General features: G+C 39.1%; 2 protein-coding genes and 1 long non-coding RNA gene across 3 annotated transcripts in view; 1 reads left to right on the top strand and 2 right to left on the bottom strand.

The window, feature by feature from the left end:
* AGBL4 (ATP/GTP binding protein like 4) overlaps positions 1 to 24,110 on the bottom strand; it is a gene marked incomplete at its 5' end in the record, with an annotated part of 872,835 nt that overhangs the window by 324,701 nt on the left and 524,024 nt on the right. The gene's annotated exons all lie outside the window — the stretch shown is intronic.
* BEND5 (BEN domain containing 5) lies at positions 1,212 to 22,315 on the bottom strand. Its single transcript, XM_008640754.2, has 6 exons — positions 21,806 to 22,315; positions 18,584 to 18,717; positions 16,560 to 16,935; positions 9,880 to 10,028; positions 5,224 to 5,437; positions 1,212 to 1,410 (listed from the first exon to the last, which is right to left on the bottom strand). The coding sequence occupies exons 2-6, from the start codon at positions 18,686 to 18,688 to the stop codon at positions 1,250 to 1,252; spliced, it is 1,005 nt and encodes a 334-aa protein (XP_008638976.1). The 5' UTR covers positions 18,689 to 18,717; positions 21,806 to 22,315; the 3' UTR covers positions 1,212 to 1,249.
* LOC108448975 lies at positions 10,828 to 15,832 on the top strand. The gene is made up of 2 exons (XR_001865055.1): positions 10,828 to 14,488; positions 14,893 to 15,832. It is a non-coding gene; the product is annotated as an uncharacterized LOC108448975 (long non-coding RNA).

Here is a 24,110-nt window from a genome sequence, read left to right as displayed (position 1 = left end):
AGGACACTGAAAGAGGCTTCATGTCAGGGTGAACCAGTGCTACAGGATGGTCAGAAGAAATAGGATGTCTTTCAAAGCTACAGGAAACAGAATTGCAGTGGTAGAAAAGAAACAAATCCTGACACTCAGGAACAGGCAGCCTGAAAGGCAGATAATGGCATCTGTGAGCATAGAATAAATGGAAGGTTAATCAAGATCACTAATATAACAAACGCTCAAAATTCATCAACCCAGACCTCAAGTTATCTCTAAATCCTTCATGAAGAGAAACTTCAGGTTATTTTGTTTCACTTACAGACAATAAGGTATCGTTCAGATGACGAATTACTTCTAAAAACTTTGCATCGCAAGTCTAACTTCAATGTAGAAAATTATTTTTATTTGTAATTAAAATTTGTGCTAAAAGTGTCCATTGTTAAATTATGGACCCAGACAAAATGGTACTAAATTTTCTACTGTACATAATCTTGCCATAGCATGGCAATTTTAAAATTGTTTGAAAATACAAATACACTAAAAAGATAGTATTTCAAGAACAATAGTATGGACACACTGAAGAGCTTTGTACCACAACCAGAAATCTGAAGTGTCTTGGTCCCTGAAAAAGAACTGCTTTTAGATTTATTTATTAAAATGAATTATGATGATTTTACAAATTACAGCTTTGGGTTCTTTGTTGTTTATTGGTTGGTTTGTTTTTTTTTTTAAACTGTGATGGTAAGAATGATCTACCTACAAGATAATTGAAAAAGAAACGTTCTTTGTGTATTTTTGATCAAATATATTGTTAGAGATCAAAACAAAGATTTATAAAAACAAACAATTGAAACTTCAGAAAAAACACTTTGTCAAATACAATAAAACCCTTTTCAATAGCAAAGTGGATTTTGTACAGTTCTTCCTTCTAAGCAGATGTTTTACTGCAGCTCAGATCCACTAACTCCAGTAAAACTCAACGTAGGGCAAATGTGTCGGTGTCTGCAGAATCACAACCTATGTACAGCTGCAGGTACCAAACTGCAACTCGCTGGAGAAACCTTGGAAACTTCAGTTTTCATTGTGAGTGAACTTACAATATATCTTACATTAGTTAAAAGCAGTTTACACCATGACAGAGCTGCTCAAAAAACGCATCAGTTATAGGAAGAGAGCAACGCCTCAAGTCAGCTTCTCCCATCAGCAAAAATGCCACACAAATCAAAAAACAACACTTAGGTAAAACACTAAGACTTTATTAAAAATCCAAAATTTATTGCAAATTGTACTTTGCAATTTCCCTCCTTTCTTCATTTTTACATGATTTATTGATATCCATGATTTTTTCACAGATGTACTTGTTGACTTTGGAGAGTCTCTGTGCAATTTCAGTTTCATCCACAGTTTCTTGTGCTATTCTATCATACAAACATTCTGGGGAGAGAAAAGAAGGAAAGAGTCATTAGGATATTTTTAGAAAACAATATAGCCCTGAGTTGGGCTAACTACTCAAGAGACAGCAGTGAGTAAGCACTGTGTATATTTGTTGCAAGACAAGAGCAGCTTTCTTTGATTCACCGGCTATCTTGTTAAAGTCAAGATTTGTCACCAGGCTTGAATCAGTGGCATGACCAACTTCCAGTTATGCTGTGACTACATTAATAGGCTTCCCATACAGAAACAAGGCTAAACCCAACCTTTTACAGTGCCAGTCTTGCCTGCCTGACTCCTGCATTTGTCTGAATCTCCACAGCAGGTTTAGTCTCTTCCCAGGTGAAGTGTCTCACCAGAGCTGTGTGCACAGTCACTCCCACCTGCACCCCTTCCAGAGGGTATGGAAATGATAATGCTTAGGAAGAGAAGCAGTAACCAGCAGGAGAACACTTTAACCCATTTATTTCATTTTTTACATCTCTTCCACATTCATTAATGTCTGTGTCTTTATCAGCTGCCCTGTCCCTGGGCATATTTCACTTTTACTAGCGGATTATTCAGGACAATAGCCATCTCCTTGCATGTTTGAACAATAAATACACTTTGTGAAATACACGTTATCTGGAATACAAAAAGCAAGTGATAGCACTGCAAAAGCCATGTGGGCAGTGAAAGCTGAGATAATTTTTCTTCCCAGATGGGTAGTTTGGTGCCAGAATCCTGCAGAGGTCACTGAAATCTGAAGTGGTGCAACACACACAACTCCTTAGTGACAAGAGGTTTGGGGTTTTTTGGTTTTCATGAACAGACCGATGTATTTTGTTGTGTAGCCTTCCCAGACTGGTTAAACAAACTCTGTTCTGCTCTGCCTAGTGATCTATTCCATTAGCTGTTTATTGCTTCACATACAGAAAGCCATGGAGATTATTGCTTAATTAACATGGTTTACAACATTTCTAATGCACCATATTAAAAAGTTATGAAAATTAAGTACTATGCATGCTTTGTAGTTCATTTGGAAACCTCTGAGAAGTTTTATAAAAGGTTATTTTGCATTAACAAGGTTTATAACAGTGCACATCCATCATACTTTTTATCATTTCTTTATTACATACTACACAGTGGGGATTTTAAAGAAGCTATAGAGATATCAGACACATTAAGAGCTAATGTTGTCGTTCAAAAATCTATTTTAAATAAGTTAGTCTGTGTCCACAGAATGATGAGAACATCTAAAGCAATGTGAATTTTATGTTGTAAGACGTACTGAATACAAAATAAATGAAATTAACCAGCATGCAGCCTGATAGCTGAAATGCTGATCAGCAGTAAACTACGATTAGAAATACGACACCTAAGAAGAGGCACATCACTGAGAGCCTGAAGAAAGCCAATGTGTTTGCAGGACATAAGCTGGCCCTACAGCAGTGTCAGGAACACTCCCAGGCAGATACACCCAGTAAGGTGAACTCCCAATGAAAGGCTGTGTTGCTCATTTAGCCACAAAGTCAAGCAAAGAATCACTTGACAGCACTCATTCAAAAGTTGTAATTTCAAAAGTCCATGGGACCCAGACAGATCCTTGCCCATAGTTTTTCCTCTCCATCTCTTCCAATTTCTGTGATGGGGGTGCAGAAATAGTAGTTTATTACTTGCATAAGGATACTGGCTTAGGGCTTCAAAGAGTACTTTGGGGGTTCTGCTCCTTTGTCTTTTGGCTTTACAGGAGCACACAGGCATCCCTTTGTACTGCTAAATACCAAAGATTCAAGTAGACCTCAAAGGCTAACCAGGAGCTTCACTACTTTTTGTGATGCCTGATCCAAATCATTTGAAAACTCCCTCATATTTCACCTATTTGTCCCCTTGCTGGTCATTGTTTTGTTTTGCTTTGCTTTCTCCATCACGGGGCAAGACCTGCTAACACTGACGCAAATGCAAAGGACATGACAACATGGAAAATCATGGTTATGAGCTAACGCTGTCCCACTGCTATGGGCAGCCTGACACCTGCAACACTGGCCATGCAGTTTAACTGGTTCAAGAGGAGACTGTACAGGCTGGAGTCTAACAAAAGGGAGTCAGAGACAAGGTGAAAGTAACACTAAAAAGAGGAACATGGAAAACCAGGGCATGTAACAGTGGAATTCAAATGAGGGTTGAGGCTGGAAGCAGAAGTATGACAGAAAACACAGAAAAATGAGGCAATAGGGAAGGGCTGAATTGCTGGTGAGTGTAAAGGTATGGAAGAGAAGAAAGGGAAGGGCCCCATCTGCCTCTCACCAGGTACCTGTTGGAGCAGACGTCCAAACTCACTGTAGTCAAAACAAGGGGAATTTGAAGAAAGCTGTCATCTAAATGGCTCAAGCAACACAGAATAGCCCTGACAGAAGTAGAAGAGGAAATTCTCACAGAAGCAACCTCGCCAGCAGTGCTGAGGAGCAAGAGCCTCCAGGAGGGAAACTGGAAACCACTTTGCAATGGGCCAGTGGAAAATAACCCCTGTTTGCTGCGTGCTCGTAAGCGCACCACACCAGGGCAACCAATTCTGCTTCCCATCTGGAGCTGACAAGGGGAGCCACCGCCACAGAGTGGATTCCTTATGTGGCCAGTACATCATTACTCAGCTACATGTGTAAGGATTGTACCAAAGGCCCCAGACAGAACTAGAAAATCAGCATGGAACAGCTTCCACATCCACATATAACCTTGAAGCAGATTAGTAAAAAAAACCCATGTCTTTTACTCATTTCTTATAAACTAAGAAAGATGACAGTACGGAGATAAGTTTCCAACTTTTCCCCACACAACACAGACACAGACACACGCACACACTCAGAGGAATCTATTTCTTACTCCAAACATGGTACTTTCATGGCAGATTACAACACCTCTTTATGAGTTCACAGTTAAGAGCAACTAAGAACAGGAAATGCAGAATAATGAAGCTCTACCAAATCGGGAGATTTCTTTCAACCCTACTACAATTTAGTATGGACACAAAACCTAAAAATCCAATTTCAGTATGTATTCCATGAGGAACCAACTCAGTTCTGACTTAAAAAGAAGCCTGAAATACCAAGAGAGACAGAAATGATGCAACACAGGCATGATGATACAAAGGGACTGAAATTCACCATTCAGTTTAAATAAAGGAGAAGGCCTTCTCTTTCTCAAAGTACTACACACATGGACTCAGGCTTGCAGTTACTGAAAGTGTCATTGCAATTTTCCCTACCAGATGAGGTCAGCGATTTACACCTCCTGTCCAAATTCCAAATCAAGTGCAACAATTAATTTTTACTATTTCCATTTTCTCCACTTAAAAGGGTAAAACTATTCTTTCTTGCCTTTGAAGGTATGCGTATTTTTATAGTCACAGCTATAATGGTTTCTGTGCCTCATGCCAGAGCTGGTTATGTTCTGGATGAAAGAATGTGGTAAAGCTACTCTCAGTCTTGTTTAAAGGAATATATGCACTTTAAAAAAATCATCATGTTTATAAATGAATTCTAGAACAACATGTTGTTCTCCAGGCTCAGAGTCCTACCCTGCAAGTGGTCTAAAGTGATCATCTTCTCAAACCTTACTGAAGTCAATGTACAACTCTTCAGCTGTGGAGGCCTGCACTGTGCACAGCTATTGCAATGTGTTTTACTGTTCCTGGGTACGTATGCACTTCACAATGCAATAGCAATCTGAATTACAGTTTTTAATCAGTTAATTTTAAATGAGCTGAAAAGAAGCATCTTTCAACTCGGTGATTAATGGTTAAACTCCAAAGCAGGAAGCAAAAGTTTTCAAATAACCTACCTCTGACAATGCTTAATTTGTGAGGTGAGAGAGGTGGCTTGGGAACGGCATCTTTCTTTTTTTTGGTTGCAACTCCTGTGACACTTCTGTTCTTGAGAACATCTGTTCCCCAAATCATAACCGCTAGATTTTTTGTATACTTTGAATCTCCTTGTGTTACTTGCAGCTGGTGCCATTTCTCCTCATCTACCCAAATTCCACTGCCAAGATGGACCTAGAAGGTAGTAATAATAACAACTTATCTATGGTATGTAGCACACAACAGTATCCAAGTGCTGTAGGAACATTAATATTAGGAACTAAAATAACAGTAATTAGGGCTGAACAAATCCATTTTGCCTAACTCTGAAAGTTCTCCAACTTTGTGGGTCAAGGAGTTCAAGTCAACCTCAATATATATTTCCTTTTAGTAATCTCTACTTTTCCCCCCCACATAACCTCTCTCCTGAAAGACTGTGGTCAGGAACAGAGATTGAAGAAGGAAACGGTGAACACATCCAGTATTATAAATTTATGCACAGCATATAAACCAAGCAGTTGCACCAGCCTAATTCAGGAGCAAGATGAAACGCTTCCCCTTGGCTAAAACAGACTTTACCCAAAGCATATTCCGGAGGCAGTAGAGAGGGAATTACTCCCTAAGTTGTATTCTGTACCTGTTGGCAAAACTCAGCCTGATTGTTTGAAGTAACTGGAAGGAAAGAAAGGCTTTTGAGAGCTCCAATTTCAATATAAGTCAGGAGAGTTTGGAAGCTTTGTAAAACTTCCAATTCTAACACAAAGTGTGTCTATCATGTACAATCAACGTACCACACGAATACTGCTTTGTGGTTAGGCAATGACCCATTGCAGCAACATCATAAACCTTCCATTATCCAAGCAATGGGAAGTCGAGGTATTCCACTGAAGTAGTAAAGCAGGATAATATGGGTACTGGGAAATGCAGTGTGAAGCCATTGGAGTCTCCAAAAGGAAGATGCTCAAGTCTAGTTTTGCTTATTAGTCTTGACTGTGCTGGCTTGTCTCCCACAGGGCTACCCCTATGTCTCTACCCCAAGATTCCCAGTGCTCCAGTCTTAAGCCAAATGCAGGACAAGAATCCGAGCACCATCCTAAGGCTGCCACTACGTGTTTGAGCTGATAGTCCTCACACTCAGGACACCTTCAAGCAACAGCAAGGACGTAACTCTACAAGTAACCAGCACAACTCTGACACCAGAGCAACCAGAATGCACACGCTGGCCCTGTGCCCTGCATGGAACCGCGAATGCTTTGTACCCTGTATGTCTGTGCTCCAGTTCCTGGAGTACAGTGCAGACTCCTGAACTACCTCTGCACACAGCAAGCTTTGTTCACGTGGTGATGAACTTCATTCAGTGGGACACACACTTTCTCATCATCATAACAAGCTAAGGTGTGACCTGCACCTCCCAACTGATCAGAGCTCACTGCACTTACCTTCAGACCTTCAGACAATCTGGACAAGCGCAACATACCAAGCAGATCTATCAGTCGGATTGCTACATATCCAAATTTTACCTTTGATTAGATCTGGTCCAATGGGGGGGTCTTTCTGTAACATTAACACTTACAAAAAACTTTCTGCCCCCTTATGGTTAAAAAAAAATCCCATCAACAAAATCCCATGGCAAAACTGCATCAGAAGGCTCTGTTTGCCTAAACTGTTGTGCCCTTAGTTTTCTGTGGTTTTACTCATTTCATCTGGCTTTACATAAACTCTCCCATACAAATCTGAGCAGTATCACGGAAGTCCCATTAAATGCAATGAAAATTGGACAAAGCTACTGTAAAATTTTATATACCCATAATTTTACTGCCTGTATTCAACTGAATACCATTTTTCCTTTAAATGGAAACCTGCTTTAATTATTAACGAGGACTATAACCTCAAGAAATTTTTTATTACAACAGCATCCTTCAAAAGCAACTAGATGTTTAAAAACTTAAATAGAGTAATATGAATGGTTTGGCTACAAGCTATGTTATAAAAAAAAATTAAAACTCCACCTTCCTTAAGGCATAAAACCATACAGCAAGCTGCCTCTCCTGCAGAATCTTCTACACTAAAGGGATTCTAAGAAGCTTTTCACAAGTCTGCATGGACAGAAATTAAACTAGTAATAACCACAATACAAACACTCCTTTTTTTTTCCCTTTTTCTCTGTTGTTGAGCCTCTTCATAAATGATTTTAAAAAGGCACGCTCTTTTGGTGCTTTCTACATATTTTGTAAAGCAACTTCAATCAGGAGTGAGCAGTCTGTACTCAGGAACTAACCACAGTACATTTTTTAATTCAGTTATTTCTGGTTAGATCTTGGTAAAGTTTTCAGGGAAAATGTCTGAAAGTTACCTAGAAAATCACTAAGATTAGGAATGTTGTGACATATCAAGTTTTGGGTGTCTGTATTACATCAGTTGTAGAGACAGTTGTATTTGATCAAAAATCTGATTCCCCTCTGCCAAAATTAGGGTTTGCCTTTGCCAAAGATTATTTAGTCTCTTAAGATACTACATTATTCATTAGCTTGAAGTTACTCAAAAGAAAAGAACAGGTTACAGGAAGTATTTTTAATATTTATGCTTCAGACAGATCATCTCTTCTTTTAACATGCTCCATTTATTAAAAAAGCAATTGCTGGTATGAAACACCTATGGCAACAGCAACTATGTGACAGACAGCCACAGCCACAGCAATCTTACGTCTCCCTTTTTCTATTTCTAGCGCTGTTATGGTGCAGAATTCAATCTGCCCGTGTCTCAGTTTACCTCTCTACAACAGGCCCAGCACTGTTTCCTATCAGTCCCAAAGCTCTGGGAAGCTCACTGTACTCCACACTCAGAAGACATTCCCTTCTTGCCGAAGAGCTGCCCCATGAGCCAGACTCTTGTCTTGATGAAATCAATGGGAAATTTACTCCCAATTTCAGCAACTGAGGATCAACCTTCAAGCACAATGCAGCAGACAGCAGCGAATTCAAAGCAACGCTCAGCAGCGTGGCTGTGCTAACATCTGCAATAGATCTAAAACGTGGCTCAGAAGATGAACTCTGGGCTTTTTTTCTTTTTTTTCCCCCTCTTCTTTCTTTTCTTTAAATGAATGCCATAGGCTCTTTCTCAGTAACTCAGTTTTCCCTCTGGAGGGAAGAGATTTATCTGCTTTGAAAGAATCCTACTAAGATCAAATCTGGTGCCACAAAGGGTAAGATTTGTAAAAAAGTATTTCAACTACTCTAGTGGTGCATATCAATAAAGGAATACTGAAATAAAGCCATAAATAAGGAAAACTGAAGAAAACTACCCTCCAACACTCCAAATACATTGTTAGTTCACATTTCTGGCATCTGAGCTGGCTGTAGCCCCAGTAAATAGGCCAACCAAGAACCAAAATTACAAAAAGAAAATTAAAGAGATACTAATATCTGTAAAGACAGAGAAAACTTCAGCAAAAGAAGTGCCAAGAAGCTGACAGATGAAAAAAGGGTACAGGAAAAGCTGTATACAACTACTAAAGGATGTGCCCTATCCCACAGACCTTAAGTGGAAGAGAAGGAGGTAAAGGAAACTCACGCAGTAATACACCTGAAGTTTTCATTGCACAAATATACACAAAATAATCAAGCAAATGACATCTTTAAATATATTAGGCAAGAAAAGCTATCTGAACCAAATACCTGTCACTGTCAAGATTCTACTATTTTTCACGTACATTCTGTCCTCAACGATTATGTTGAATTCATCTTCAAGAAGGACAGACATTGTGCAGTCAATCTTTTAACACAAATCTGAGAATGCAGTCATGCTATTCCATCAGTAACTCCACTGTATGGCAAAGCTGGAATGGATGTTTCCTCCCTAAGGTTTCTCAGATTAGAGTACCAAATGCATATATACACCAAGAAACAGGATCTGCACAGGCAGTTCTGAAGGACTTATAGTTTTGTATAAAGAAACATCACAGTTATTTAATGATAATGGAAACAGCTGTAAAAGCAGGCCTAGGTAGATGAGCAGTTAATGTGTTAAACATGCTGAAACCTGAAAAGCTCTCAGTCAGGTTCTGGCAAACTAGAGCTAGATGGTGTTTCACCAGCTTCACAAAAGTCTCTGGAAAGTAGCACTACGTCAGCTCAATTCAGTGGCAATGCTCCTACCAGCACCAAGGGAGCCCATTTTCACTCCAGGGTTCATAATTACCTCCTGCACTCCACTTCAAACCAAACATGAGGGCTTCTCTGCAACATGACTACAGCACATTGTAAAAATTAAAAACCTTTTAAGAAAAAGTATTTTGGTTAAGTAGACTCATGTAACTTTATAGTGAGGGCTACCGACTTTGGTCAATATTTGGTGTATTTATGGATGTCACTAACTGAAGACTATGTCAATCTGCCTGTGCATGCATATTTAATAAATGCCTCATGTTGCACAGCATTCAATGCTCCCACCACTGAAGATATTTTTCTATGCTCTCCATACCTGTGTAACTTCACAATTCTCCTCAGCATAACAGCACACCTTCATGAAAACTGAGGAAGCTTGGATAAGCTGCTACCATGCAAAATCATGAAAATTCCACAAGAACATCACCTGATGGACATTTACACATTATTCATGCTATATTTAACATAAAATACCTTTCCATTCTCGAGAATATACTTGTCCATTACTGGAACAGGGGCAGGGTAGTACGTTGATGTATTTGCTTCCTCATTGAAGGTCTTCTGTACCTCAGGTTCAGGCTCAATTGATTCAGGTTTTACTTTTTCAACCTCAATGGCAGGTCCTAGACAGTTAAGAAAAGAGAGCTGTCTGCTATCCCAGAGAACATGAAATCAATCCCTTCATGACCCATGATTAGCATAAAATAACACATTAGTCATGCTCATTTTAAAGTTAGAAGTAATCTAAACCAAAATCCTACTTCTGAACATCAATACGTAACAGCAGGATAAGTATTCCTGCCTTATAAACATTAAAATGTTTAATTTTAATTTAAGTGTTTAATTTTATTCTTAAGGCATAAGGACAATTATAGATATGGGTAAGATTTCTCCAATGCACACTAAGGAAATTATGTTAAAATGACACTGAAATTATAAACCAAAAGCAACAATAGTAATTCTTCAAATAAGAATTGCTATATAGTTGCATAGGAATCTGCATAATTTACTGTGATAATTACATAAATTATCCACACCACATAGAATTACAAATTTTATAGAAATCTGAAATCTCTTTAGATATAATAGAGGTGTATAAAAATAGTGAGGATCTGCAGAAATGCTATGAAGGAAACAGGCTACTTATGCTAAAGTGTCATGCACAGAAGGAATATCAAAGGTTAAAAAAACCCACATAAATTAGAACTTTGATTGTCCAATCCATCCAACACTGATTTTTATTTTTAATGTAATCAACAAAAATTATGCACAGATTAAACAATGGAATACTACTAAGCATATGTTTGAGACTTCAAAGGAAGATAATTATTTTGTCAGTCATCAACTTTTCTTTTCCAGATCCAAGTTATAAAGTGTTCCTAAAAAGACAGAAGAACAAACTAAAAATAATTTGTGAACTGGATTTCATGACTCCATTCATTGCAGGGGTTCCACCAGAAGTCTAGGCTATGGCCCCAAGCCTATCAGTGCCCTGTGATGTCTGGCTCTAGGATCCCAAGAAGCTCCAGCAGGCACTGAAGTTTCACGCAGGGCCGGTGGCTCAACAGCACAGCAAGGTTTCCAGCTTAGACTCTGGACACCATGGAAATACCCCATGTCCAGAACCCTAAGGATAAACTCACCCACTTGTCAGTGCTAGATTGCACCAGGCTGGTGCTGAGAGCACTGCACCACTGTGCAACCCAACCCTGACATCTTCAGCCAGTGACAATTCAATTATCAGGTCACCCTTCAGCTCCCTGCTCAGTGTTTGTGCACACAGACCCAGCCTTGAACTGATCCAACTCTGCAAGTCACGCTGGCACCACAACTCAGGTCTTAGTCACACATCTTAAATAGTTCCTGTGCATTCATCCCTCCCACTTTGTGCGGTTTCATTTAGAGATTATTATACAGCGATAGCAGTGCTTCCTCCGTTGTCAGCATTTGACATTTATCCTATAGCTTACTCCACACCTACATAGCCGGCTAAATGTTCTCAGCTGGCTGCCACTCCATGCTCAGCAACGACTGAAAGTTGTCTTGGCAACTCAGACAATCCTACACTGCAGTGCCACCAACAAGAGGGTCTTAAGAGCCAGCCCCAATGCAAGCAGAATGCAAACAGAGAAATCACAAAAACATCCCATTTGCATTATAATTTCATAGTGATCTTAGTAAGCACCTCTAGTACCATGAATATACAACAGTAAAGCCAAGACAAACTAAACTTCCTAAGCTTGAGACTGTAAGGCTGATTCAGACTGGGAGAAGATCCAGACCGGTTAAAAACCCAAAGCCTGCCCACAGCATGGGCACACCTGAACAAGCAGCTGCAGGGGTGTAATTGCCAGTGTGACCTTAGGAAGTCATCTCTGAAGCTGTTACTTTAAGAAAACATCCTTCAACAAAGGGCTATTTTCTTACACTTTGAAAGTCACTTCGAGGAAGACACCTAAGTATAACCACCTTCTTCCTAGCAGGAAACGTTTATTTCAGTTTAAACACTTTTGCTAGTCCCTATTTAGAAGTCTTTTACTGTTTTTAGTCATATATTGACACAGCTGGAATTTGGTTTCCAGGACTTTCCCAAGAAAAAAGCTGATTAAAGTCCACAGAAACCACAGCTCTCACAGGCCAGAATACCTCTGCTGCAATTCATGCTTTACTACTTGCTTAGAAGTCACCAAAAGAAAGCCTTTAAAATATCTTTTTTATATCCTGATTTTTGATTCCCAAACAGAAACCTGTCTCTAACCAGGCAGGCTCTACAGCCACTTCTACCAACCACTAAACTCTGTGTTTTCAACCCCGCATGCTGTGAATTGCACATGCAACCTGCACTCCTGCCTGCCTGCTAACGAGAGCTGTGTGCCCCATGCACCACACTCCAAGTTCCCCCTCTCTGCAGCTCTGGTGCTCTGCATCTTATTTTAAAGATGATGAATGGGATATATAAAAATATATACCTCTATCTAAAGGCTTAACAATGACAGCACTTACGTAATAAGGATCAGGGAAAAAAAAAATAGGCGATTTTCGGGATGCAAGAAGGAAACAAATGTTTTATTGCAAAATCTTTCTCCTTCTAACTGAAGTTTTTTCATAATATCCGAAAGGCTAGCAAGTTCAGATCAGGATGAAGAGGTAGAAGGCTTCCCTTTGCCATCCCTTTTCCTCAAAAATGTGTCTTAGACTACATGCTACTCCAAAAATTACTAAGAAAGTTAAAATAAATTGATTGGTAAAGTGGTCAGCATACATTTGTAAGCAGCAAGTTTTTCTACATGGTCTACCAGAATTTGAAAGAAAACAACACAAGTCTGACAATGACAAGTGGTAATACCGGTACTTTCTGTACTTGACAGAAACCTTGGGCCTTTAAAATTTTTTTTTAACATCAAAAAGCCAAACAAATCTAGAAAAGCTGAAAAGCAGTAATTCTTGACATGTGGTAAGACACAAATCCCATTTCATTCTCCCTACTCTGGTGTCAGTCCCAAGACACTATAAACTGGATCACTGAAATTGAACTGGGATTAAAAATAAAACCTTGGGGGTCTGTGTGCACGTGCTGATGAATCAATGTTTCTGAAGGAATGTGAATATACTCCCTGACTTTGGAGCAACACTAATTCTCAGCAATGTAACATGAAAATGAAGAAATTATCAGGGAGCTAAAAACACCCAAGCATTATCCCTATACAACTTCAGTACTGCTGACCATATTTCCAGCCACACGAAACTACACAGATCTTGCCCGGCAGACAATTATATTTTTAAGAAGTTATTGAAATTCTTCTTTTGCAATCCAAGGGCTATATAAAGTCCCCAGAGGGGAGAGTCAGTTATTAATTCTTTAAATCATCCTACCCTCTACTGATAAAAAGAGGGCCAATTAGTGTTTTCAGGTGCAACAAAACAAACTGCAAAGCCCTACAATTGCTGGGGTTCCAGTTCCCCAAGTGGGCAAGGCAAGAGGCTGCACACTTTATTCCAGGAGCTCAAGAGGGACACCATAACCTTTTCCACAACAATCATCACATTTTTCCACAGCTCTGGTCCCTAGAGCCCTGGTGAAATGCTTGCCTCCTCTGGGAAGGGATCTGCTGGGAAATAACATACTAAAATCATAAAGAAGATAAAGCATTTCTCCATGGATCAGTACTGATTTCACTACTGTCATCTGCCAAAGCTGCCTCCAAGGCTCTTTTGTGACAAAGAGCAATTCGGTGTCACCATGAGGAAGAAGAACCTCCTCACTCCTGCCACAAGAGTGGCTGCAGTGTAGCAGCAGAGCTGAAGGCCTGAGTCTCAAGTAGAATCCATTGACTTCCAGCTCTTCACTGAATTCAACACATTGATGGGAAATTAGGAGACTGACTACTTGACTGCACGTTAGCTCAAGAGGCTGTTCTATATCTGATCTGCAAGTTTAAAATGGCAACAGGCACGCATTTCCCACAGCTGCAATTCATCAGCACAAACCAGCTGTCATCTCATGCAAAGAAATCACAAGTCTCTAAGGTGAAACAGAAATGCAATTAGTTTGCATTAAGTCCAGCCTGCTAGAAGTGCAGTGTAACATAAATTACATGTAATTTGAAACTCTAGGTTTAAGAGATCACTGCAACTGCAGATGAATTCAGGATGTAATTTATTTTCAGAACAATTTCCAGAGATTATTCACATACCCAAACATACCTCATTTAGAGCTGGAAAAGTAAGGAAGACTAAAAAAATCTTTTCAGATCTATTCTTGATTAAAAGTAGCACTTTTTCATACTGTCATCAGACTCTCTAATTTATAACATGCTGAAGATGTCTCCCTTGCTAATTATTCGTAAGTTTTGTATTGATCTTTTTAGAACATGGTTGTTTCTCTGCTGTGAATGAGACTACAAGGAAAAGCAACAGAGTAAGCAACAGTTAATACACTGAGTCTTGGGAAATACAAACCCTGTGAAGGACACAGCCAGCACAGCCAAATTCTACCTTTGTTACCAACAAATGTTCCTTACAAGTAATAATAAGGGATTTTTTTTTTTTTTTTGGAAGTGTCCTATAGCTGATATTTTTCCAGGTATGTATTCACATACCCAAACATACCTCATTTAGAGCTGGAAAAGTAAGGAAGACTAAAAAAATCTTTTCAGATCTATTCTTGATTAAAAGTAGCACTTTTTCATACTGTCATCAGACTCTCTAATTTATAACATGCTGAAGATGTCTCCCTTGCTAATTATTCGTAAGTTTTGTATTGATCTTTTTAGAACATGGTTGTTTCTCTGCTGTGAATGAGACTACAAGGAAAAGCAACAGAGTAAGCAACAGTTAATACACTGAGTCTTGGGAAATACAAACCCTGTGAAGGACACAGCCAGCACAGCCAAATTCTACCTTTGTTACCAACAAATGTTCCTTACAAGTAATAATAAGGGATTTTTTTTTTTTTTTGGAAGTGTCCTATAGCTGATATTTTTCCAGGTATGTGATTAAATTTCAAGAACTTGTCTTCAATGTAATTGGGATCTGTTTTCAGTTGTCAGACTGATACAATGAAAATTCATGCCCATATTTAGAGTCAGTATTTTTTTCCAGGGCTTCTTTTCCTCTTTTTTTTTTTCATTTTTTTCCTAAGGTTTCTTTTTTTGGCTCAAGTAAAAAACACATCTTCTTTTTCTTAAAGAAACAAGACAGAATGCAGTAGCTGTCTTCATTTCACTGCTGGTCTCACCACTCCAATTGCTGTCAAGTCTACAAACTAAATTGGTACTTTACACTGTTCAGCCCCATTGCCTACCAACATCTGGCTCGTGCTCCATTCCCATAAATTCCAGCTAACTACTTGCAGATGAAGAAACATCTTTCCATCCAAGGAAAATTTTAGAAAGCTCAGTGGAATCTCCTGCCAACCACATCGTGTTTTCCAGGCTGTGGCAACCTTGCCTATTTAGTTTTATTTAGAAAGTTAACTAGAATGTTTATGGTAAGTAACGACATTTTAATTATGCACAGTGTAACAGTGATGAGCATTCACAATCAGACACTCCGTTTAGGTTGTGGGACACTCCAAGAACCTGGCTCCAAGGGTGTGGGCACACCTTAACACATGCTACAGCACAGGCACATGCTCTCCCAGGTCCAGCTCGGTACGTGAGGGTAACTCAGACCCACATGCAAATTGCATGCACTCGTTCCAGTCCAGGAGAAGAGCCAATATCCAATTGACATGCAAAAATTAAGTTTCCAGATACACAAAGGCAGACATAAGAATGGCATGCTAAGGGTTGGATGCACAGATTTCAACCAAGTTTCAGTCACCGAGCAAATCTTCAACACACCAGTACCACATTCTAATAGCAAATAAATGTAATCTGTCGAATTTTTGAAGGTATTCCAAAGGTACCATCTTCAATAAAAAGGATGAACTTTTTATTTTGTCTTTTTTCCCATTTATTCCAACATAATGCTTAAATAATTGTTATAAACCCAAACAAAGGAGCAATTGACCCAAGATATTTAAAATTGAAATCCAAATTACACAAACCTGCATTTTGTAACAAGCGTTGATAAACGGGACACTAATATAAAGTTTTTTTAATTACGCTTTAACAATGCATTGTTTTTCAAATAGCACGGCTGTTTAAAGCCACTGCTAGAAGTTCAGGAATATATCACATTCTAATAAGCTACTAGTGGGAAGAGGAGTCAGAAAATGGAAGGTAACATAGTCACATAACAATAAACAAAATCCCTAACTGCAAAGGATAAATTAGTTTTAGCCCAACTATTTGTTCCAGCGCCTTTTCTTTTTTTTTTTTTTTAACTGTAACATATTGGTATATTTTGCAGATGATGCTTTATTAACTTTTTCAGCATATATTGGAAGGTCAGAGACTCTTTTTAATACAGCTGCTTAAAATGGAACTCTGATTCAGCCATACCAGCACAAAGACCTCTAGTTTTTAAAGAAAACCCCAGACGTACATAGCATACAAATTCGACACGTATTGTACAGCCACGGCAGAAAACCCTTTTAACATTCAATGTCCAGTTTAACAACCACCGTTATTCTTCAAATATGTCTCCATTACTATTGATCACACTTGCAAAATGCATTCAAACTAGTCCCAGTTAAGTCCGGCACTTACCACTACCTAGTCTTAGGAGCAGTACATCCTGGAGCCTCCTGTTCAAGTCTCTGAGCTCTTTCATTTCTGACACGAGTGCCCCATACTCCTTTAGCTTCTTTGCCTGTTGCACAAGCTGTCTCCGTGTTCTCTCAAGCTCCTGTTGAATGTGTCTCATTTCTTCCTGTTGCTGCTGGTAACTCCTCAGCAATTCCTCATAGAGAATCCGAGGAACTACAGCATCGTCCATATTGTTCATGCCTTCTGTAGTCTCCATAAAAGCCTCCTCAGGGCTGGAAGTATTACTGAGACTCATCCCGTTCTGTTTTTCAAGGCGAGCAACAACTGCTTCAATGCTTTTGTGTGTACCTTCACTTTGTTTCCTCCCATCTTGTCTCTGCACGTTACAATAAAAAATAAATAAATTAGGAGAGCAGCAAGACAAAATAAAATCAAAATTCCACAGTCTTGGGAACTGTTAATATTCTTGTTTTCCAAAAAACCGAGACAAAGACAGTCTGCAAAAATATTTTGCCTAGAAGATTCTTATGGATATAATATACATCATAACTAACATGCAGTTGTAACTCAGCTAAATGCATGTACAAACTTCTGAGGCAGTTAAGGGCCTTCCTGCATTCGTGCAACACTTACAAAGCAGTGTACATGGGTCACCTGATTCCGTATCATTAATTTCTTTTTTAAAAAGTGGATCTAAATCTCTTTTTCTTTAACATTCAGATTTCTGACAGCAATTGATTTTCTGATAAGCAAGAGAAAGAACCAACTGTGTGCTCCATTTATCACCTGTGACGACATCACAGGTGAAAGCACCACAGGCACAAAGCTGTTCTGTGAACTGAGGGCTTGTCCTTCCCACACTTTCGGAGACAAAACCTTCTCTGACTCTCCCTACAGCATGTTCACCCAACTGCCTGATGCAAGTGACTAACGCTATCAGCAAACACTGAAAGGGATTTGAAAACACTGAAGCTGGAGACAGAATGTATCATCCAGCCTCATCTTCCTTATCAACTGATTCCTTCTATATTAGTGCTGCATTGCAGAGGCTTCAGGTCCTGGGAACTCTCAGTGGAATTTTACCTTCAGTCATCCGCACAAACCCTACAAATTAAATCACACCACTTTCCTGGGGCCTGGATAGTGGGATTGATATGTGACAGTACAGGTAGAGTCACTAAGTTTTACTGGCCAAATATCAAAAGGCATTTGAATTTCCAAGCAACTCCAAGGAAAGCAAATGCAGCTCACAGATCAGAAGTGAGAAGCTGACACTATCAAATTCCCATACCACGATATCCATGAGTAATATGGCAGAAAACAAAATTATCTGATGTTACACCTGCGGCATTCATGTTCTAAAAAAATTTTAACAATTAAAAAAACAGCTGGCCCACCACAAGGAAATGTACTAATATCACTCCTGCAGCTGCAAGACACATGAAGCCATAGAGCAATATCTTACTCTGAAGGTTGGCAGACTTTTAAAGAAATAATTTTATATCAAAAAATAAATACATTTCCATAGTGGGTTTCTGGCATTTGAACCTAAAAAGGCAGCTGGGAGTTATAATGGAGTGATACATTCCTGTCAATTCTTCTTGTCAGTCACTGCTGTATTTGGGCAGTCTCAGAGCACCCCCTCCAATTCCAAACAAGCAGGGAACAGTAAGTATGTCACAAGTGCCACCAAGAACAGCTGGTACTGTCAGGTACTGGTGACTTTTAAGGCATTCTGGGCCAAAGTGGAAGAGCATTGTTCCACCAATCTCAGATGGCTGTTACACTGTGCAGACAGTATACACAGGAGAACGTTTGATTGCACTTAAGTCAGGTTTTGAAAACCTATACCCCACCCCCACATACAATGTGACCCAATTTCACCAAACACAATGTTTTAAGGGGATCAAAAGCAAGCCTGGAATTCTTAAACTAAGACGTTTGTAATATGCCCCAAGCACTTGCAAAAAAAGATTAAAAAAAGGAAAGGAGGAAAAAAAACAAAACCAGAAAGACTTCAGTACCTTACTGTGTCTAAGCTCCACATCTTCTTCCCCATAATCTGTAACCTCCCCAGCTTCTTCTATGTGATTGAGAGAGAGTTTGGGGATTTTAATTTTCTTCTGCATCACACTGTTCTCAAGGTCAGTTTTGTCCTCTAAAATGCATATTAAAAGTAAGATTTTGTTACATTAATCAGCTTTTTTACTTCCAAATACTACATGACTTAGACAAGACCAGTTACAAAACCCCAGCCTCCCACGATCCAATCCCCTCGTAATACCATGATCAAATTAGTCCATGGTGTAAATCCACTGATGCCCACTGGCAGTTCCAGAGTTTCAACCAGGGATCAATCTGCCCCAACACACGAATAAATACTGAAAAATGACAAGCTAAATTCAAGTGATCAAAGGTGTCAGCGAGTGGCTTGTACTATCACCAAAGTAAGAGCTGAAGAGGCTGTAAATCAAACTTCCTGAAAACCATCTGTATTGCTTTAAATTATGTTTACCACTGGTATTTTCATATTCATAATCCACTGCTGCAGTTCAAACTCTGCTTAGGGTTAAAGTGAAAATAAACTTGGTAATTCACCCCGTACTCTAAGCATCATCTGTCAGCAGCACAGATCTATTTGCACACATGGCAGACTCTGCTGTTCTGCAAAGGGCTGGAAAAAGGAATGTTGCTGGAGAGCTTCAAAGTGCATTACACAAAAGTTGCATAAGAACCAAATCTGTAACAAAATTACTGCACAACCCCTATTTCATGAATTAATGGTATTCGTCCTTTTCCTTTAGATACTATTGGCAAAGCCAATAAATATTTATATGAATCTTTGCATCTCATTAAAAAATTGAAGCAAAACATTTTCAAGTCTGTAACATTTTGACATATCTCAAAATTAGGTATTTAAAAATATTAATCTGAAAATACATTGAAAATATTTTAATATTCCTGAAAAGGTAGAGAGGGGTAGTGAACCAAGAGTACAGTCTCCCAAAATGTGCCTGTGACAGGTAAAATTCTTGTAGAACAGACAAGGTCTGAAAAGATTCCCCTGTTCCTGAGAGTGTCAAGGAGAAATGCATTTAAACTGTCAAGCATTGCCTTCGTACACTGAGAGATTATGAACAGGAAAACATTCTGAGTCTTCTTATCCACCTGCAAATTGTATTCTGCAAAGTGTCCCATGAATATTTTTGAAAGTGCCAAGGAGAATGGCCCCTGTGAGTGCTTAGTTGCATTGACTTTTGCTTCCTCAAATTAGCATCTCTCCACAGGACCTCAAAATGGTTTGTGTTGACAGTGTAGGAAAGGGAAACAAAGGTAAATCACTGTTTAATGAGGAGCAAGGCATTCATTAGAAATGAATTACACAGATGAATGCAATTCATTTTGTTACAGATAGAAATGGATCTCTTGTAGGCAAATGGTGATATTACAGCCCAAGGCTATGTAAAAAGAATAGGCAAAGAACATGCAGAGTAAGACATTAGACAACCTGAAATGAAACGCAGATGGTAGCAATAAATACTAAGACAGATGCAAAAAGAAACAGATAAACAACAAAAAACAGCTAGGCTTATTTTAGATCATTCTCCATTCCCCAGAGCATTGTGGATGCTTATCCCAGTCAAACAAAAAGGCAATCCAACCGTTTCAGTTTTGAAAAATAAACCCCTATGTTTTCATTTATTTGGAAAATGTAGATTCATCAGAAAAGTGAGATAAGCAAATTCTAATGCCAAAGAGATGAGAAGAAAATAAGGGAGCCCTTCCCAAAAAAACCCAAATAACACAAACTTCCAGACTAAAGGATAGACTGATGGGTATTGGTATTTTCTTGGAATTTAAGAATAAATGAATCCATACTGAATGGGGCAAAAAAAGAAAACCACCAACTTTTTCTGTGTTCATGTATTTCAGGGTATTGGCTAGATTGAGGAATCCTTTGCTAAAATATGTTCTTTCAATTCCTTGGAGGAAGAGCAGCACATGGATACTGCAGAGCCAACTGCTCCAGACTGCTTTGCCAAAGCACCTTCCACAGGACATGCAGATGACCTCCTTCTCTATTTGAAGAATTCAGATCAGTTTCTATCCTCTGAAATAACCCTTGGCTTCACAACCAGATGGACACAATCCATTACTTGACAGAGTTAACAAAGTTGTCTGCTGACAGCTCGCTGAGGTCACCAGAAGCCAGAACCCCACACTGAGTAGACAGGGACATGAGCCATCCTTCCCATGGCGGGGAAAAGTGACTCTTGGAGCAACCACAGACAGGGGTCACAGAGGAGTACGTGCCTGTGCAGACTACAGAAGTCAGCGAATACTTTCCAGTGAATAAACCAACATTCAAACAAAAACTATTTAGAAGAACAGTAACATTTATCTTTGATTTTGGCTTTTAAAGTCAATTCATAAAGGTTAATAACACATTCTATGCACTTAACACTGAAAATGAAAGAAAATACTTAGTTTGGGGTCAAAGAAAACAAATGCAAATTATCTGAATTCTTCATTCTCTTCACTCTCCACTCAATTTCAGTTTGCCTATGAAATCTATGTTTGCAAAATTTCACTGGTTTTGAAGTTTGTTTATACATCTCCTTACAAATGCTTAGTTTGTACATTGCTGGCATGTAACTATCAACACAGTTCTCTTTCTGTTCATTTGACTTTTTGGTTTTACTGCTTATCTATACATGAACCAGTAAGCTGAAAAAAGGAACTCTTTTCTCCACACACAAAATTTGAAGAAACAATGAGTTTATGTAAGTTAAAGCTCAGGAACTTTAAATGTAATCAGTAAGCAAATAAATGTTCCTCTGCCTTCCAACAACAATATATTCAATATTTTTTTACATATGCTCTGGTCTTTGAAAGTTTATTTCTACCTAACACAATCCATTCAGTGTGTTGAATATGAAAAGGCCTTTTGTTCTTTTTTTTTTTTAAGTGCATTTCTAACCTCTGTTGTCTTCTGCATTAGCTGCAGAGAGAGCCAGAAAAATCTCATTCTGAATTTGAGATTAATGCTGGAGTTCTGGCTCTTGTTCTGTTAATATTAATGGAATTTGGGAAGGGGTGGGAGGGAGAGAGTGGAGACATGGGGGAAGGGTAGGAGAAACATGAACATGCATTTATAAGCAGTTCTCCTTAGGATTCTCTGTCTGCTGTTGTGCCATCAAACAAAAGACAGGTACGAAATAAAAATCCAGCAAAAAACAACACACCTGTGATTTTGAGGCAGAAGAAAACCAGGATAGGAACCAAATATATGGACAAGCTGCAATTCAGTGCCTGGGGCTACAGAAGAGAGAGAAGGGCAGCCTAAAAGCATTGTAGCTCAGAGCCTCATTTTGAAATGACCCAAATCACTTATCTGGACTTTGTTCCCAGCCATTTAAACCTTGCTAGAAGTTAAAAATTACACCTTCCCCTAGGTGGCTATGATCAGCTTGTTATAAAGTTGTGTCTATGGTTTTCCTTAGATATGCAATGAGTTCAGTGATATCAATTACTGAGAACTAGCACTTAACATACTTAATTAGGTACTTGTAACAAAATATGCAGGGTGGATGCTCGATACAAGAATGGGTTCCCTCTGTTCTTTAGGAAGGGACATTCTGAAAGACACATGTATATTAGGAAAAATTGCTTTTGTTCACAGAGAACCTGGTATTCTGTGATTCAAGATAAAGAGTAAAGCATGCTGGAAATAACTGTACTCCAAGAAAAGGTCAGACTTGGAGAGATCTTGGCAGTCAACTCCTCACCATAGTGAAGCGCAGGCCTCAAGAGCCAGGGCACGTGACAGCGTCTCTCCCCATCCAGGCTTCTCCCAAAGCTGAACAGGCCGTCAGAAAAAAGTGCCTGGGGAGATTTTTGGCCTCAGCAGTGCTCAAAGAAAGAAAAGCCAAAAAAGCAACCCTGCATTAGAGAATCTATCAACTAGCAAATGATAAACTGATCCTGGAATGCTTTCTTCAATAAGGCCCTCATTTCAGTGTCAGGATAGGTGGATCCAGACCAATAGGTAACAGCTTCAAGTCTAGAGGGGCAGGGAACTGAGGCAGAGAAAGCAACTTCAACAGGGCAGGGATTTGGTTAAATCCAAGGAGAAATATGTTAGTGCTCTAAAACTGAAAACCCTATTGTGGGATGTAAAATAAAACTATGAAAATCTTAAAGTCTCCTTAAAGCACTCCTTACTTTCTAATTTAGAAATAAGGACTGAACAAACTAATCCCTTCAAAAAAGAGTTCAAATGCTGATTTTTTTTTCCATCTTTGGAATAAAAGCTGGAAAAATAAAGGAAGAGAGATCTGCACTCCAAATGGATGAGGGATGGCAGGTCTGGTATCAGTCCAGAGAAGGGGCTTGGCAATGCTATAAATCTTACAGTAATAAAATGAAAGAACCTTGAACAGAATTCGTCCTTCCCCTAAGCCTTCAAAAAAATTCCACTCCTTGTGAAAAATGATATGCTGACAGATGAAAAAACTTACCATCAGCCTTCCCATTTCCAGGCATGTACCCAGCACATATGGACAACACCTGCACAAGATTCCCCACACACTGCTGCACTGAACTGGTTTGCTACTGATTCAGTCAGGTTGCTCCTACAGAGGAGCTAAGTTCACCTGCCTTTGCAGGCTGTGCACTGGTTGCAGGTCAGAAAAAGTAAAAGATGCAAAAGAACCAAAGCACAGATCCCATAACCAAAGGTGTATGTGGTGTTTTAAAGCAAACACACCAAGCACAACAGGGCATGGATTCCTAAGTGCCACTTACACACAAATAAACAATATTCAATACTGCTGTGACTGAGAAGGAAAACAGCATGATAATAATAATAAAAAAACCCCACCTAGCTTATTTGAAGCTGGGAAAAAAAAAGAAATATAAATTACTTTCTTACTTAATTTAATGCACACATTAAAGGAGGACTTGAACAGGAAGAAGATTTCAGAAAATGTAATGATCCTGCAGGCTCAGAAGATATTCAGGATACAAAGCAAAAGGAAGTGTGCCTCATATAAAACATGTCTGATCTAGGAGTACACTGAGATTACAACCACTACCAAAGAAGAAACTGAGAATGACAGTAACAAACACAGGGCAACAGACAGCAGTGGAAATGCAGCAGTCATTTGAAGAGGACAGGTGCCACCAAACTCAATGCAGCTAAAAAAGGGAGGAATGTGCAAAAGAGGGGTCAAGCAGGTGCTGGCACAGTCAATTCAGGATTTGGATAGTAAAATTTACTATACTGTTTTGCTTTTTTTTTTTTTTTTTAAGACTAGAAGAGAGCTTTGTTGGAAGGACAGAGAAAATGATTGCATAAATAAACACTGGGCACAGTGAAAGCACTTCAGAAGTATATTTAGTTGGACAGAAAGGTAGAGATGAGTGTAAGCAACAAAGCAGATGAGGAGCATGTAAGAGACAGCCAGATTTTGGGTTGGGAATGATAAACGAGATTATTCCTCCTCTTGACTCCAAATTCAAGATAAATGGACAAAAATTGTAGGAAAA

The sequence above is a fragment of the Corvus brachyrhynchos genome, unplaced genomic scaffold, assembly GCF_000691975.1.
Source record: "Corvus brachyrhynchos isolate BGI_N302 unplaced genomic scaffold, ASM69197v1 scaffold48, whole genome shotgun sequence".
Lineage (NCBI taxonomy): Eukaryota > Metazoa > Chordata > Aves > Passeriformes > Corvidae > Corvus > Corvus brachyrhynchos.
The sequence above is the reverse complement of the archived record's forward strand: the minus strand, read 5'-3'. Positions and strand labels throughout refer to the sequence as shown.

What these genes read in the sequence shown, in the direction of transcription:
- BEND5 (XM_008640754.2), bottom strand. Translation starts at nt 18,688, where the DNA reads ATGCAGAAGAAAATTAAAATCCCCAAACTCTCTCTCAATCACATAGAA. An exon ending in TGGAGCTTAGACACAGTAAG is followed by an intron (nt 16,936 to 18,583) that starts GTACTGAAGTCT and finishes TGTAACGTGCAG; the next exon opens with AGACAAGATGGGAGGAAACA. An exon ending in CAAATTAAGCATTGTCAGAG is followed by an intron (nt 1,411 to 5,223) that starts GTAGGTTATTTG and finishes TTCTCTCCCCAG; the next exon opens with AATGTTTGTATGATAGAATA.